We start from the raw sequence: 13,921 nt of genomic DNA, 5'->3' as shown, positions 1-13,921 counted from the left end.
CTTATGTATGAATTCTGGTTGTGTTTACTGACCTCGAAACGATTTCATGTGGTACACGGCGCTCGAAAATCTGTCAAATGTTTTAGTACGACTTTGCTAAGCTACGAACCCGCACCGCTTGATGGATTGTTGGAGCATTACGACTATCGTAGGCAGGAGCCTCGCGGAGTGATACGTACTGTGCTTCAACATAATATTACCATATTGTGTGTGTATAACCTCTTTGTAAGTTTTGTGGGTATTATACATGATTATGCTGAGGATATGTCGGCCAATTTCCACTGGAAATGCCTTTTGATTAAACTGTCAGCAAGGAATTTGCATTTGCACTGTTAAATTTTTACATAACTTTAATGCACATAAAAAACAGCTGCTTGTTTAAGTGAAAATACATTGATGGGGTTTTTTTTTTTGCACTAATAAAGTTGTGGAGTTGTAAAGTATTTTGTCTAGTGTCAATTATATCGTCAGTTATATCGTTATCGCAAATTTTCAAATGTATATCGTGATAAATATTTTTGGTCATATCACCCTGCTCTAGGTGGGAATGAATCTATACATGAGAAATAATAATAATAATAATAACAAAGCACTATTACCTTAATCTGTTCACTTTCAGATCCTGAATCAGCTTGGAATACACTTTGTAACGGCCACAACATGAAGCTATTTTATTGTTGATTTATCAGTGATACTTTCATGTGTTTGTGTTGGAATGGACGGCTTGAGCCTCTGCTATATTGGAGTATAGTGAGAACCCAGGGCGCTTTATAAGGACGTGGACGGATACCTTTTGCGTTACTATGAGACGCCTCGGGTGTGACAAATCGTCGGCATGTTACGCGTTGGGAATGATAATGCCCCGAGTCATGCAGTCTAAAAACTGTGAAAGAATGAAACTGCTTATGAAATGATTGAGGGTGAAAGACTCCTGAATACCAGTAAGTTGCAGTGAAGTAGAAATTCAGACAAGGAAAATGTCAGCCAAAGCAAAGTAGAGAGCAAATGAAAAGAATGAAGGGATAATTAAAATGTACATAAAACAAATGAAAACAAAAAAAAACAAATGAAAACAAACACAACCCTAGAAATCGGTACACATTTCCTGCTTTTTCCATTTTTAGGGTGTTTTTTTTCCAGTTACAGAGATACAGCTACACAGTCCTTAGAAAAGAATACTTTTCATTATCTTCATAGGTCAACTAATAAAGATGTTTGTTTTTAACCGAGCTATCAAGACTCAAATACAACAAGGAACTGTTCAAAAGCCACCAATAAGGAAACAGCGGACTATGGAGTCAACAAAGAACAGGACACAGATCCCAGGGGACGTTCATCACACACAGTCGTGCCTTGATGCTCAGATGCACAAACGTCTCAATGTGTTTTCAGCTGAGAGTTGGAGTACGCTGAAGCTGTGGATCAGCTCATCTGAAGATGCAACTGCATTTTGTATGTGGCTGCGACAGGAGCCATGGAGACAAGACGGAAATAGACGCAGGCACTTAGGAAACAGCAAACATGATCAGAGCTGAGAAAATGAAGCACGATGTATGCTTGGACATGATGTGCCTGCACCGAAAAACGTGGCTGATTACGTACGGCCAATGCATATTGAATTATCTCTGTACTGTATTGTGTCAGTGAAGACGCACCCCCCACCCCGAACCCCCACTCCCCGAACTCAAACACGGGTATATTCAGGGCATTGTGGTTCTGCTTCCTTTCACTGCTGTGTAGGAGTAGAATTAGACCAAGCTGATGCAGTGTGGCAGTGGTGTGAAGGCTTGAGTGAAGAAAAGAGCAGGAGGGAGAAGCACAAAAACAAGACAGGAAAGCTGAAGGAGAAGCGAGAGGGGGGAGGGGTTAGTAATGGTGAGGAGTGGGTGAAGTGGGCTAAGTTAATGGTTGGAGGATATTACATACAGCGATAATGAGAGGGAGGGACAGCTTAATTAGGGGGATGATAGACACTGGGACGCAAAGCTAAAGGGTTATATGGAGCAAGAGCTCTATTACAGAGGGGAGTTGGGGACATCATAATCCCTGTGGCCTTATAAGTAATTACTATGTGATAGTGAGAGAGAATGGTAAAACCTGTCTACTGTCAGCAGAATTGGAATTAACTCCCTAACGGTTCCTTTACTGCAGCATGGTTTAATATATGTGTGTGTGTGTGTGTGTGTGTGTCCGTGCGCGTGTGTTAGCTGCACTTCTAGCCTTTAAAGATTTAAGTGGGTGACTTTCAGAGTGAGCGCATTTGTGCATATTGAGGGCATTTTTTTTCAGGCTGCACTTCTATAAAGAGTGAAACGGTTTAGGTGTAGGAGTTGCGTTTAAGGGTGCAGGACTGTGTAACACCCCTCCTCTGGGCGTATGGATATAAAATCAGCAGGAGGTAAGGTTAGTGTACTTGAAAATTTTAACCCAGCAAGCAGGCTGGCATGTTTTTTCCCCCTGTCCCACAGACAGATGCGCAGTAACACGCTGCTCACCTGCTGTGGTACAGCAACATTCACCTTGTTAGGCAGAAGAAGACTTAGACTAACATTACAGGTCCCTGAGGATCGCTAGTTCCAGTGCTGCACACAGTAATTTAGCAAGCTGTGGACTGTGAGTTCAAGCAGACCATTTTTACTCACCAAAGTAAGTCTCTGACCTGACCTGAAGAAATTCAAATTTCTTCCACTTCGTGTTGCTGTGACTGAACCAGGTCAGATGTAATTACAGACCTGCTGAGCGGCAAAAGATTTATCAGCCACCGACTAAGTGCAACACCCTCCACTGAAATGCTCGGAAAAGAAGTGAGCAACATAAAAATAACGTGAGACTGTGTGTGTGTGTGTAACCGCTTTATCAGGTGTGTTGGGTGTGGCACCGTACAAAGTGTTGCATTTAGAGTACTAAATCCTTTCTCAATGAGCTGTCACGGCGAGAGTATGGGTTTCACGCTATAGGGTAAAAGACTCTGAACAAACTACACTACAAAGTACTCTAACAAGTTACCTGTGGTAAAGTAACTACCACTGCTGTGGTTGAATAAATATCAATTTTTGAAAGCAGTAACACAAGCTGAGCACACCAAGCTTACACAGAACTACTGGCATCAGCTGCAGTCCACAACTGTTGATTGCTCTGTAAGTAATCTAAATATCTATTATTTTACTTCATAATTCATTAAATAAAGTACGCTGTGTACTTCCTGGGTTATTTCTGGCTTACTACCATGCTCAGTCACCACCGAAACACTCAGAATTACAATCCAACAGCAATGAGTCTGTGTTGAGTAAATAGACAGAAATTTGCATCGTTCTGCTATTTGTGACTATTACTGAATAGATTATACACAAACTGCACCTCATCAAACACAGGAAGCTGTGGTACAACTTTGGTAACGATAAAAAAGCATCACTGTCAGTCGAATAAACAGCTGTGAAAATGTATTTATAACTAGAAAAGTTACATTTTAGACACACTTGTGTCTTTATACTGTATATTGCTGCAGGACCTTCGTTCAGCCTCTGTCTGAAACTCTCCATTTTAAACTGTTACTCAGACAGTTCATGACCGATGTAGAAACCTAAAGAACTGTTGACTACAAATCGTCAGTACAGCCGCTAACAAGAAGTTTTATCCTGATAGGACTTCACACTGTGCCTCTGAGTGAAGATTCAACATGTGAATACTGCTGAAATCACAGAATCACCAAGACTTTAAAGTGTGGCCGGAGATTTTGTCAGTGAACCTCTTTTTGTTATAAAATCAGGATTTAGCAGTGAAAAAAAGAAGCATGGAAAACGGTGTGAAACTAGAGTCTGGTTTACATTAGTCTTCAGTTCAACATTTACGATGTTACGCTGGTGCTGAAACAGTTTGACATGAGTGAGTGTTGGCCACCTTGTAATATAATACTGCTAAACCCACTGGGAGAAGCTGGGCTCTAGTGTTTCTAATGAAGCACTCAGGTCACTATCAGTGTAAAAGTGGGACCCTGTCAAAACCAGATCACTACATCTGTGCTTGCTGATCCACCAGCTGTGGGATAAAGAAGAGCTGGCCTCTAAGAAGACCAACACACCAAGTATGTGCTGCTTGTTGAATGATGTAATTAAACACATCCACACACCGCTTGATTTTTGTTTGTTTTTTTCATTCTAAAACGTTATCACTTTGCTGCTTGTGAGTTTTCTTTGGTGCTGGTTAAAATGCCTTTGGCAAGCAAAATTATTTCTCTACAAAGAAAAAACCTTGACCTCTTTTTGGGCACACACACTCCACACTCCACGCATGGACGTGCACCACAACTAAAACCACCAACAGAGCCTAACTGTGGGAAATATAGACTCAACTGTGACCCCAAGACATTATTTTAAGTGAATACAATACTGTTTCCAGCCATGTATTCAACAAACTAGACAACTACCATAGGTGGAGACACTACTTGTTTCCATATCACAGCTAACTCAGCTGCCATGCTACTCAGTATGAAGACAGTGCTGAGAGTACAGCAATCAGATATACTGACTTGTATACTGGCTGACGGGTATACAGTTCGGCTTGAAATGTATTCGGGCACAGATAATGAGGACAGCAACAATGAGCCAAAAACAGAAGCAGCGCAGGTGCATGTGCATGTGAGGCTACAGCAGAAAAACAGAGTCATGTAAGCCAGGCTACACTCTGGTTTCAGTAAACTGCATACATAACAGAGCAGAACGAGGCTACAGGCCAATATTACAAAAAGAAAAAAAAACAAAAACTCAAAAAAGCAACCAATTTGTGCCATCAGCAGGAAAGATCTAACCTGGGGACTTTTGTGCAAACACACACACACACACAGTTCATTACCTAGTGTTTGCTAATCCTGCTCCCGATGCTTCGACTGTTTAGTTAAGATAAGAACCTTTTGTTAAAACATGTGCAGCCCTGCAGTTTTTCCCCTGCTTATTTTCTGATTTACTAAAGAGATGTGAAAGAATCCTGCAGTTTCACTTTATATTTCAGAAAATTATTCACAAGATGAGTGAACACGACATGAAAATGTTTCTCCCAGACACAGTTTGTGAGGCATTCAAGGCACTACGGGACTATACTGTAAAAAAATTGTAATATAAAAGTATTTTATTGTGCATTTTACAGTTTTGTAGTGTTTTTCTAGAATATCATTAAATTTACATAAATAGACAGTGATTTTACATTTCAAATGTAAATTAACGTAAAATCACTGTAAATGTAATAAAACATAATTTTCTTGTTTTTTAAATATATTTGTCTGTACATGTGCATATTTAGATTGTTAAAATACATTCACAAATGTATCATAATTTCACAAATATTTGTCCGTTATTTGAAAGATTGAACTGTTAAATTCAAATGTAATGCTATGGAAAAATATATAAAATGATTCTTATAAACTTTGTTTACATCAAAGAACGTTATTTAGGGTGATCGTGGCTCAAAAGTTGGGAGTTCGCCTTGTAATCAGAAGGTTGCCGGTTGGAGCCCCGAGCCGGGGCTCCAACGACCGAGAGTGTCCGAGCCGGACACTCTCGGTCGTTGTGTCCTTGGGCAAGACACTTCACCTACCACCTACTGGTGATGGCCAGAGGGGCCGATGGCGCGATATGGCAGCCTCGCCTCTGTCAGTCTGCCCCAGGGCAGCTGTGGCTACAACTGTAGCTGCCTCCACCAGTATGTGAGCGTGAATGAATAGTGGAATTGTAAAGCGCTTTGAGTCTCGAAAAGCGCTCTATAAATGCAATCCATTATTATTTAAACCAACTGTTAACTGTATATTTCTGTACATTTAAGTATTATTATTCATATTGCCGCATTCATTGACCTTGTTTATAGGTAATTTCATTGTTTAATCACATTAAAATGTTCCTAATTTAATGTTTAAAAGCACTTGAAAAAGGCAAAATCCCATGTAAAATTACGGCAACAAACTGTATTGTCATTACTGAAAATAACCGTATTTTAGTTATTTTCTGTTATTTTATGGTATTATTTTGGCGCCCCAGCTGCCGGAATATTACTGTTTTTTTTAGGATTTTTTTTCTACAGTGTACAGTGTCCTTACTGTTACTATCAAGTTAAAGAAATGTTACCTGCAAATGAATTTTTGTTTACTTCACAGCAAAAATGACAAAAAAGACTGACTCTGTGCTGAAGTGCATAAAAACTAAACTAATGTGACTATTCACTGTTACATTGATTTTAGGCAAAATGTTATTATCTGTTGTTCATTTGGTGAGTTTCTTCATACAACTGGTGAACAATGTAAAATAGTTCACTCTGCATAGACATACATGTTTACTGTGTGTTTTGTAACACAACCATATCACCCAAAGCATGTGCTACCAGCTGTCAAACAAAACTGTGACTTTGGAGACCTACTGCCAGATTGATATTTTTAAGTGCCATTTGCCTTGTCAGGCTGTTGGGATGATGGCTCATCCCAACAGCACTCACTGACTGACACACACACTGACGCACACATGTGTGCACACACAGTATTATCATTTGTAAATTTCTTGCTAACATCAATAGGAAGGAGCTCTGTCCTTAGTTTGTCTTACGAATAATGGGTGTGCTGGTGTTACAGCGAGGCAGGCATTGATTTAACATAATGCACCACTGCGAGCTATGCACAACAATTGGCTGAAATGCTATTTATGTGTGTGTCTGAGCATGTGGGTGTGCGCACACAAGGAACCAATCAATGCATGTGTAGACAGGAAAAGATGCGAGCAGGAAGAAGAGGTGCAGTGAAAGAAAAGCAGAGGTGTTGGAGGTGAGGCCTTCCAACTAGAAGAAAACTAATGGCACTACCTTCAGTTTGGAATCCCACAGAGGAAGCTCTGGGTAATCTCTCAGCCTCACCTGTGAAGTCAAGAAGATGGCACTTTAAAACTCTGCACCTCACTGTCTTATACATGTGTAGAATCCTCAGATTTCATGACCTGTTCAAAGATTGCACCAACTCAAACTCTTTTGTCTGTTTAGTCGGGACCATGGGACCATTAAAATAGCATGTTAGGCAAGTGGACTGACCATTTGCAGGCCATTTGGGCATGTGATGGGCTTTCCATTGACTAAGTTCACTGGCCCCTGGCTGGCTACAATGGACACTTACAGATGAGTTGTCAAAAAAAATCTATGCTCAAATGTGAATCAATGCTAAAATTAATATCAAATTACTATTTTCATTTGCAACAATATTGATGCTAACAGTGCCATCTTTGCCTCCTCCAGCTGACACATAACTTTACAGCACTGCTGCACACAGACAGGCACAGAGTAGTTAATATTCATAACACTGAACAACACAGTAGCATTAATTTAAAGAGGTCAGTAAAGCTCCGGTTTCAACAACATTGAAGTATTAAATAGTAATCAGAAATGTTAACCTGGCTGATGCACACATTTAAGTTAGTTTTTTAACTATTAGCAATTATCCGATAGCAAAATTAGCCATCAGTTATCACTAACGTAGTAGCTAGTGGACTGCAGGTCACAGATGGAACATTGAGCCGTGACAGAGCAGATTAAAGACACACGAAGGACGTGTGTCTTTAATCTGCGGTGTGGTGTGGTTCTGGCTCCGTGGAGCAGCAAGGAAAACATAGCTGAGTGTGGAGAATTGATCTGAGCAAATAAAGAGTAAAATGCAGAGCAGAAATCAGATGGGTTTCAGGCCTGAAGAGCAGAGCTGAGGAAGTGAAGGGCTGCAGATTCAGGGAGAAGCATGACAGGTGGATAAGAAAGAGGCTGCAGGCAGATGTTAATAAGATGATAAACCTTAAATTTTCAGTTTTACAATGGAGTAAACTTGTTTATTTTAGTGTAACTAAAACTCAATTTTAGTCAAGTTTTTCCATGATGTTCTTCTTCGACAGTATTTTGCTGCATGCTCAATCATCCAGGTGAGTTAATCCCAAAAGGTTGATTCTGTTCATCTGGACGTAGCGTTTTCAGTGGGAGAAACGTTTCATCACTCATCCAAGTGACTTCTTCAGTCTCAGCTGACTGCTGGTTTCCCCAACCTTATAAACAGTACATTTGCACAATGACTAAAACCAGCCCCCTGAATGAACAATAGAGTATTTAAAAGTAGAATGGGAGGCAGAGCCTTCAGTTTTCAGGCCCCTCTTCTGTGGAACCAGCTTCCAGTTTGGATTCGGGAGACAGACACTATCTCTACTTTTAAGATTAGGCTTAAAACTTTCCTTTTTGCTAAAGCATATAGTTAGGGCTGGACCAGGTGACCCTGAATCCTCCCTTAGTTATGCTGCAATAGACGTAGGCTGCCGGGGGATTCCCATGATGCATTGAGTTTTTCCTTTCCAGTCACCTTTCTCACTCACTATGTATTAATAGACCTCTCTGCATTGAATCATATCTGTTATTAACCTCTGTCTCTCTTCCACAGCATGTCTTTATCCTGTCTTCCTTCTCTCACCCCAACCGGTCGCAGCAGATGGCCGCCCCTCCCTGAGCCTGGTTCTGCCGGAGGTTTCTTCCTGTTAAAAGGGAGTTTTTCCTTCCCACTGTCGCCAAAGTGCTTGCTCATAGGGGGTCATATGATTGTTGGGTTTTTTTCTGTATCTATGAAGCGCCTTGAGGCGACTTTTGTTGTGATTTGGCGCTATATAAATAAAATTGAATTGAATTGAATTGAACAATGGGTTGTCATGACCACTGACTAACAAACACTGATCAAAGATCACTGATCATGTCCATGGGGAAATCAGGTTTCCCCAAACTGTTTATAAGGTTGATGAAACCAGCAGTCAGCTGAGACTGTAGAAGTCACTTGGATGAATGATGAAACGTTTCTCCCACTGAAAACGCTACATCCAGATGAACAGAATCAACCTTTTGGGGTTCTTCTAGAATAATTAAATGTATTGTGTTGTTTGCTATACTCTTAGTTTATTAGTAGATTCTAAAATATATTTTACCTTAAGGATGTGTAATGAAATGTTCTATTTTCTTTCTTATTTTTTAAAATCTAACTTATAATTGGAAAAATTAGTTGAAAATTATGTTAATTTTGGAAGAAATTATCTCTTTACTATAGTTTCTCTTGTTACAGGATGGGGTCAAAGTCTTACTGTGGGATTGAAAATGGTGTTGTAACAAAATAATGGCCTAACCTTTAATAAGCTGTAGCTAAGTGAAGGGCAACTGGTTGGCAAGTGGTTGCAGGATGTTGCTGGCAGTTGATAGCTGAAATTGGTCACGAAAAGGTATAAGGTCCTGCAACAAAAACCACCTTGCAATTGCTTTGGTCATTGACTGGAGTGGTTGCGCAAACCGGAAACTGAGAATGCTTCCCTTCAAACTAAAAGTTGTAAGTTGAAATGTGCTGATTTCTTTAGTAAGGCATATTTGTACTTTGACGAGGAACCGTCTCTGTTTCAGGTTTGCAATACAATACACAATACAAGATTCACTACTCCTCTGTGGTTAGTTTTTGAGTGTTTGCAGACAAGTTGGCATCTTCTACGCAAACTATGGGCAACCACTGTAATCTGCTCGCAACCAAAGCAATTACAAGACGGTCTTTGGTGCAGCACCTTTCTTGCAACAGATTTTACCTGGCAGCAACCAGTAACCTCCAGCAACTACTTCCCAACCAGTCGAGGAACACACATTTTTCCCTAGTGTCTGGGTTGGCAGGGTTCGTCAGCTAGTCTCTGGGCCCATGTGACCTGCGTGACAAAGCCTAAACTTGCAGTCTCTTCAATGGCCACCAAGGGGTGATCACTCTTTAAATAAATTGTCTTCTACCAATTGACATGGTAGTTGTTAGACTTGAAACAGTAGTTAACACTGAGCAAAGGGACCAATGTTTCTCCTGGGGTTTTTCAACATATTTTATGTAAGTGTAAGCTGAGCTGAGAATTTCCAACTTTGGAGCAAAGAGTGAAAGCAGAAGAGTGACAATCTCCCTGGGGGAGAAGGGAAGAGAAAGAAATGTCATTCTTCCTCCTTTACATCTGTGCTGAGCCTGAACCTAGACAGACTGAAGACAGACAAGCGTGGTGAATATTGAGTAAGTGACCTTTTGAGATAAGGCCTGGAAGGTCGTTATATTCACTGTCATCACTGTCATGAGGACTGTAACAATGGATCCATCATCATCAATCATTATTTCACAGACTGTGGAAAAAGTTTTGGAAAAGAGAACTAGTGAACTTTGAAAAAACAGGTAAACAGTCCAAGTCAGTCACAACTTTATGGGAACCTAATAATACCTCAACATTAACCATACCTTGATGGAGGTTTGAGTGTACAGCTTTAGGTTAAAACTAGTTAGAGAAGTGCAAGAGAAGTGTACTACTAGTATAGTAACATTTCATCCACTAGTTATAGCCATCTATAAGAATCCCCAGTCCATACCCTCATAACCTTTAGCTTGGCAGGCCTGTGTGTGTACGGCAACTCTGTCTGAGTAGGTATTTGTCTATGGAGAGGGGTTTTCAAATGATGCAAACCTGCTCCTGTACAGTTCTTCAAAATCCCCAAATAACTCCCAGTTTTTTATCTAGCATGTTTATCTTGCACTTGATGCTACTTCATGCATTATGCATATTATTATGTGTCATATGAGAACTGTTTGTTATGTTTACATGTGTTTATTTATTTTACTGCAGCAAATAGGAGCAGAAGTTCAAATTTCATTGTATTCCTAAATACAGGGACAGTAAGGACTTTCTGATTTTTGCACTTTGCTAAACATGGATGATGCTGTGCAGCTGTCGAACACTGACTGGTTGACAAGTGGGCCACAACAGGGAAGGGAACAGCAGAGTTCACCAGGAATGGGAGAAGCACACAAAACAACACATCAAATATTTAAAAAATACAGTTCGAACACACTGTGACTGCACTGGACACTTTTCATTGTTTTTAACACTTTGTTTCTTTTCACCCCTTTGTAGGTTATAACTTTGCTCTTCTCTCCGACTGGCTGATGGGCCAACAGCAGCACAAGCAACAATAGCCCACAGACTGCTTGTACCACATATTTTTTACACTGGCCCCATTTGACAACAAGTAAACAGGCTGTTCATAAATGCTAAAGGAACCAAGCACCACCACCTCTGAACCACCGCTTCTTCTTTAGCCTGCATCAGTTCTACCCAAGTTTATCCAATAAATTGGCAACTTGGGGCATATTGTTTTATGAATGTGCACCTTACAGCACAGGTTTCCACTCTGCTGCCCATGGCTTCACTACATTACTTTTTAAATAATATTGGACTCTAATTCACTGTTACTCTGTGCTATTCTTTAGTGCTATATCACCAATATCTCCCCTTTCTTCAAATCTCTGAACAACCATTAGACAAGTGCTGTTTTTTAGCTTAAGGATGTACAAGAAACTATATTTCAATGTGTAAAATCAGGGTTTGGAAGAAGTAATAAGTTTGGTATAAGACATAAAAACACTTCAGTTAACACAACAGTTACTCTCAAGGGACAATGAATGTGTGAGGTTCTCTTAAAATAGTTTTTATGTTAGCCTACCGCACACTATGGAGCCGCTAGCCTACTTATACCCAAGTCACAGCCACTAGCTGAAGTTAAGAGCAGGTAACTTTCTCGAGGTTTCCATCGTGTCGCCTGAATAATGGAACGAGTCCTGAAACGGCGCTAGCTAAAGTACCAGCATTACTTCCCAACTGAGCCGGGAGTCACGTCTATCAGGGAGAGCGATAACGCTTCCATTCATTTCCCCCTCCGGAGCTACTTACTTTTCCCGTTTCCGTCGCCCCTTTTCCCGGCGTGTGTAGCCTCAGTTTTTCCCTCCTCTCCTCCCTCTGGTACCGAGATGGAAAGAGGGAGAGAGGATGGAAGAGGAGAGTCAGGTCCAGGCGGAGGAAGATGAGAGACGAGGCGCGCCGCTAAAAGCTCCCACCGCACCGGGAGCTCACAGCGGAGGAGCAGGCGGTAACACGGCTCAGATCCGTTTACCCAGCCTGATATATCGCCATTATGTGGGTCAGAGATGAAGCATTCATCTCCAGTTTTCATCGCACAAGTTCATATTCATTCCGTGTGACGGTATAATCCGAAAGGGGGGGCATGTGTGTTAACCTATATTTGGTACAGTAGAGCCCACTGACACACTTGAAGTGTTTGAAGTGGAAGAGATAGAGATTGCGTCTCTTATAGACAGGAGCAGAAGATTACTGGTCTTTGAGCTGAGATGAGGAGATGGTCTGAATACTTTATGGACGTGGCGCTGTTATGAATTAGGTAATGCAGTTTCCAGTTTCACTGATATCTATTTGATCTCCTTAAAGCATACTTAGATCTTATTTTCTAGAGCAGACATAGCCCTGCACAGACGGACTAACATTAGCTGATCTTTTTTCTTATGATATTTTACATCAAAGCAGGAAATGCAGAGCTGGAATCAAAATAATGAATGATGGCTGCATTCTGTTTAGGTGTGCTGGGCTTCTGCTCAACTATAGGCTTAGAAGCAACGCGCTACACTTTTGTGCTGCTATTGATGTTATAATAAAAGAAATGCAACACAAGATTGTAGGTTAGGTCACAATATCTTATTGCGCCAAATGTATTGACATTTATCACACTAGTACTTAGCTCATACTGAGTTAGTGTCAGTACTTGAGGCATTTTCACACCTATAGTTCGTTTAGTCTGGTCTGATTCGGTTTTAACTGTGATTTGGTTTCTTTTCACAGCGAGCAATCCAAGCAAACCAAAATGCATCACTTAAAACTACATTAGAGATTCAGTCTGGTTTTTGGGACAGATGTGTCTGGGGCAGGAGGAGTAAAAGTGAAAACAGGAAAAAGGTGTTGTGTTCAGAACTATCAGAGAACATGGAGAGTTTAAGTTCATTTCATGGCTTTTTGCTAGCCCAACAGATCTTTTCATGTATATAGTACCTTGCTGCATCCCAGAATACAAAGCATGCACAGCATATGGGAGGTTGAGGTCTGCAACTGTTTGAATCAGTTGCCAACTTCAAAGTAACCTTGCTGCATCGAGATGGCGAAAGAACAGCAATACGAATGACTCAGTCGCCTTTCGGTCTGCGATCAGTTTGTGATTGAATGGGGTCAAGTTGGCAGTTACATTAAATCTGTTTGTGATATTACAGTAATTAACTGATAAATATACCAAAATCACAAATCTGTTACACAGACATTCACGTTAACTGCTTACATTCAGAGTCCAGCCAGAACCTCAGAGATCTGAAATATAAATTCCTTTTTACAAACAGTACAGTCAAAGACCTGATGCTGTGACAAACACTGTGGTTGCAAAAGCTTTTTTTTTCCCTGTAGTCGAATAGAAAAAACGGTTTCTGTCTCTATCTCTATAAAAACACTTTCCTGATGAATTTATGGGCTCTGTAATTTGTTTTGGGTCAAGTTGAATAAAAAATAAATAAATAAATGTTTAAATCTTGGTCATATTATGTTTCAAGAATTGTCTGAGAATTGTCTGTGGCATGAAACCACATGCTCTGTGGCTGATGACTTGCCAATCACAAGTCATTAGTCAATAAATATGCAGTTTCACAGTTAGACCCACTCCTCATCGTCACGTCTGTGTTATCTGCTACTAAGATGGGGACAGCACATCCGGAGAATTTAATACTGTCTATGGTTGCCTCCCACCAGAGGGTTGACAGTGTTGCATGCTCAACATCTGGTCTCTGTAAATGCTTGTAATTAGTGAAAAAAATGAAAGCAGTCACCAGGCAACCACCAATTTTTCCTAGTCACAAACAGGTTACCATCCTATTTTTACTCTAGTGTCACAGGAACTAGTGAAGCCCTGTTGAGAAGCCTTGAGCTGAGAGTTTTCACTGTTGCCTTGCATCTTGGTCAAATGGATATTACAGGTGACGTGTTTAGCTGGATGT

At 40.6% G+C, this 13,921-nt stretch overlaps 1 protein-coding gene across 2 annotated transcripts in view; it reads right to left on the bottom strand.

The window, feature by feature from the left end:
* Positions 1 to 12,221, bottom strand: part of klhdc8a (kelch domain containing 8A) — a 55,770-nt gene extending 43,549 nt beyond the window's left edge. The window contains exons 1-2 of one of the 2 annotated variants that reach the window (XM_084927473.1): positions 11,769 to 12,220; positions 6,835 to 6,885 (exon numbers count right to left, since the gene is read on the bottom strand). In XM_084927473.1, coding sequence (XP_084783599.1) covers positions 6,835 to 6,885; positions 11,769 to 12,048 — 331 coding nt within the window. In that variant the 5' untranslated portion in view covers positions 12,049 to 12,220. Of the gene's footprint in view, positions 1 to 6,834; positions 6,886 to 11,768 lie in introns of both variants that reach the window. The other variant, XM_084927474.1, reaches the window with a different exon arrangement.
* Between the last annotated feature and the right edge of the window lie 1,700 nt (positions 12,222 to 13,921).

Source organism: Perissodus microlepis, chromosome 5 (assembly GCF_051167445.1).
Source record: "Perissodus microlepis isolate ML-2025 ecotype Zambia chromosome 5, ASM5116744v1, whole genome shotgun sequence".
Taxonomy (NCBI): Eukaryota; Metazoa; Chordata; class Actinopteri; order Cichliformes; family Cichlidae; genus Perissodus; species Perissodus microlepis.
Note: the sequence above shows the minus strand (reverse complement) of the source record. Positions and strands in the feature narration are given on the sequence as shown.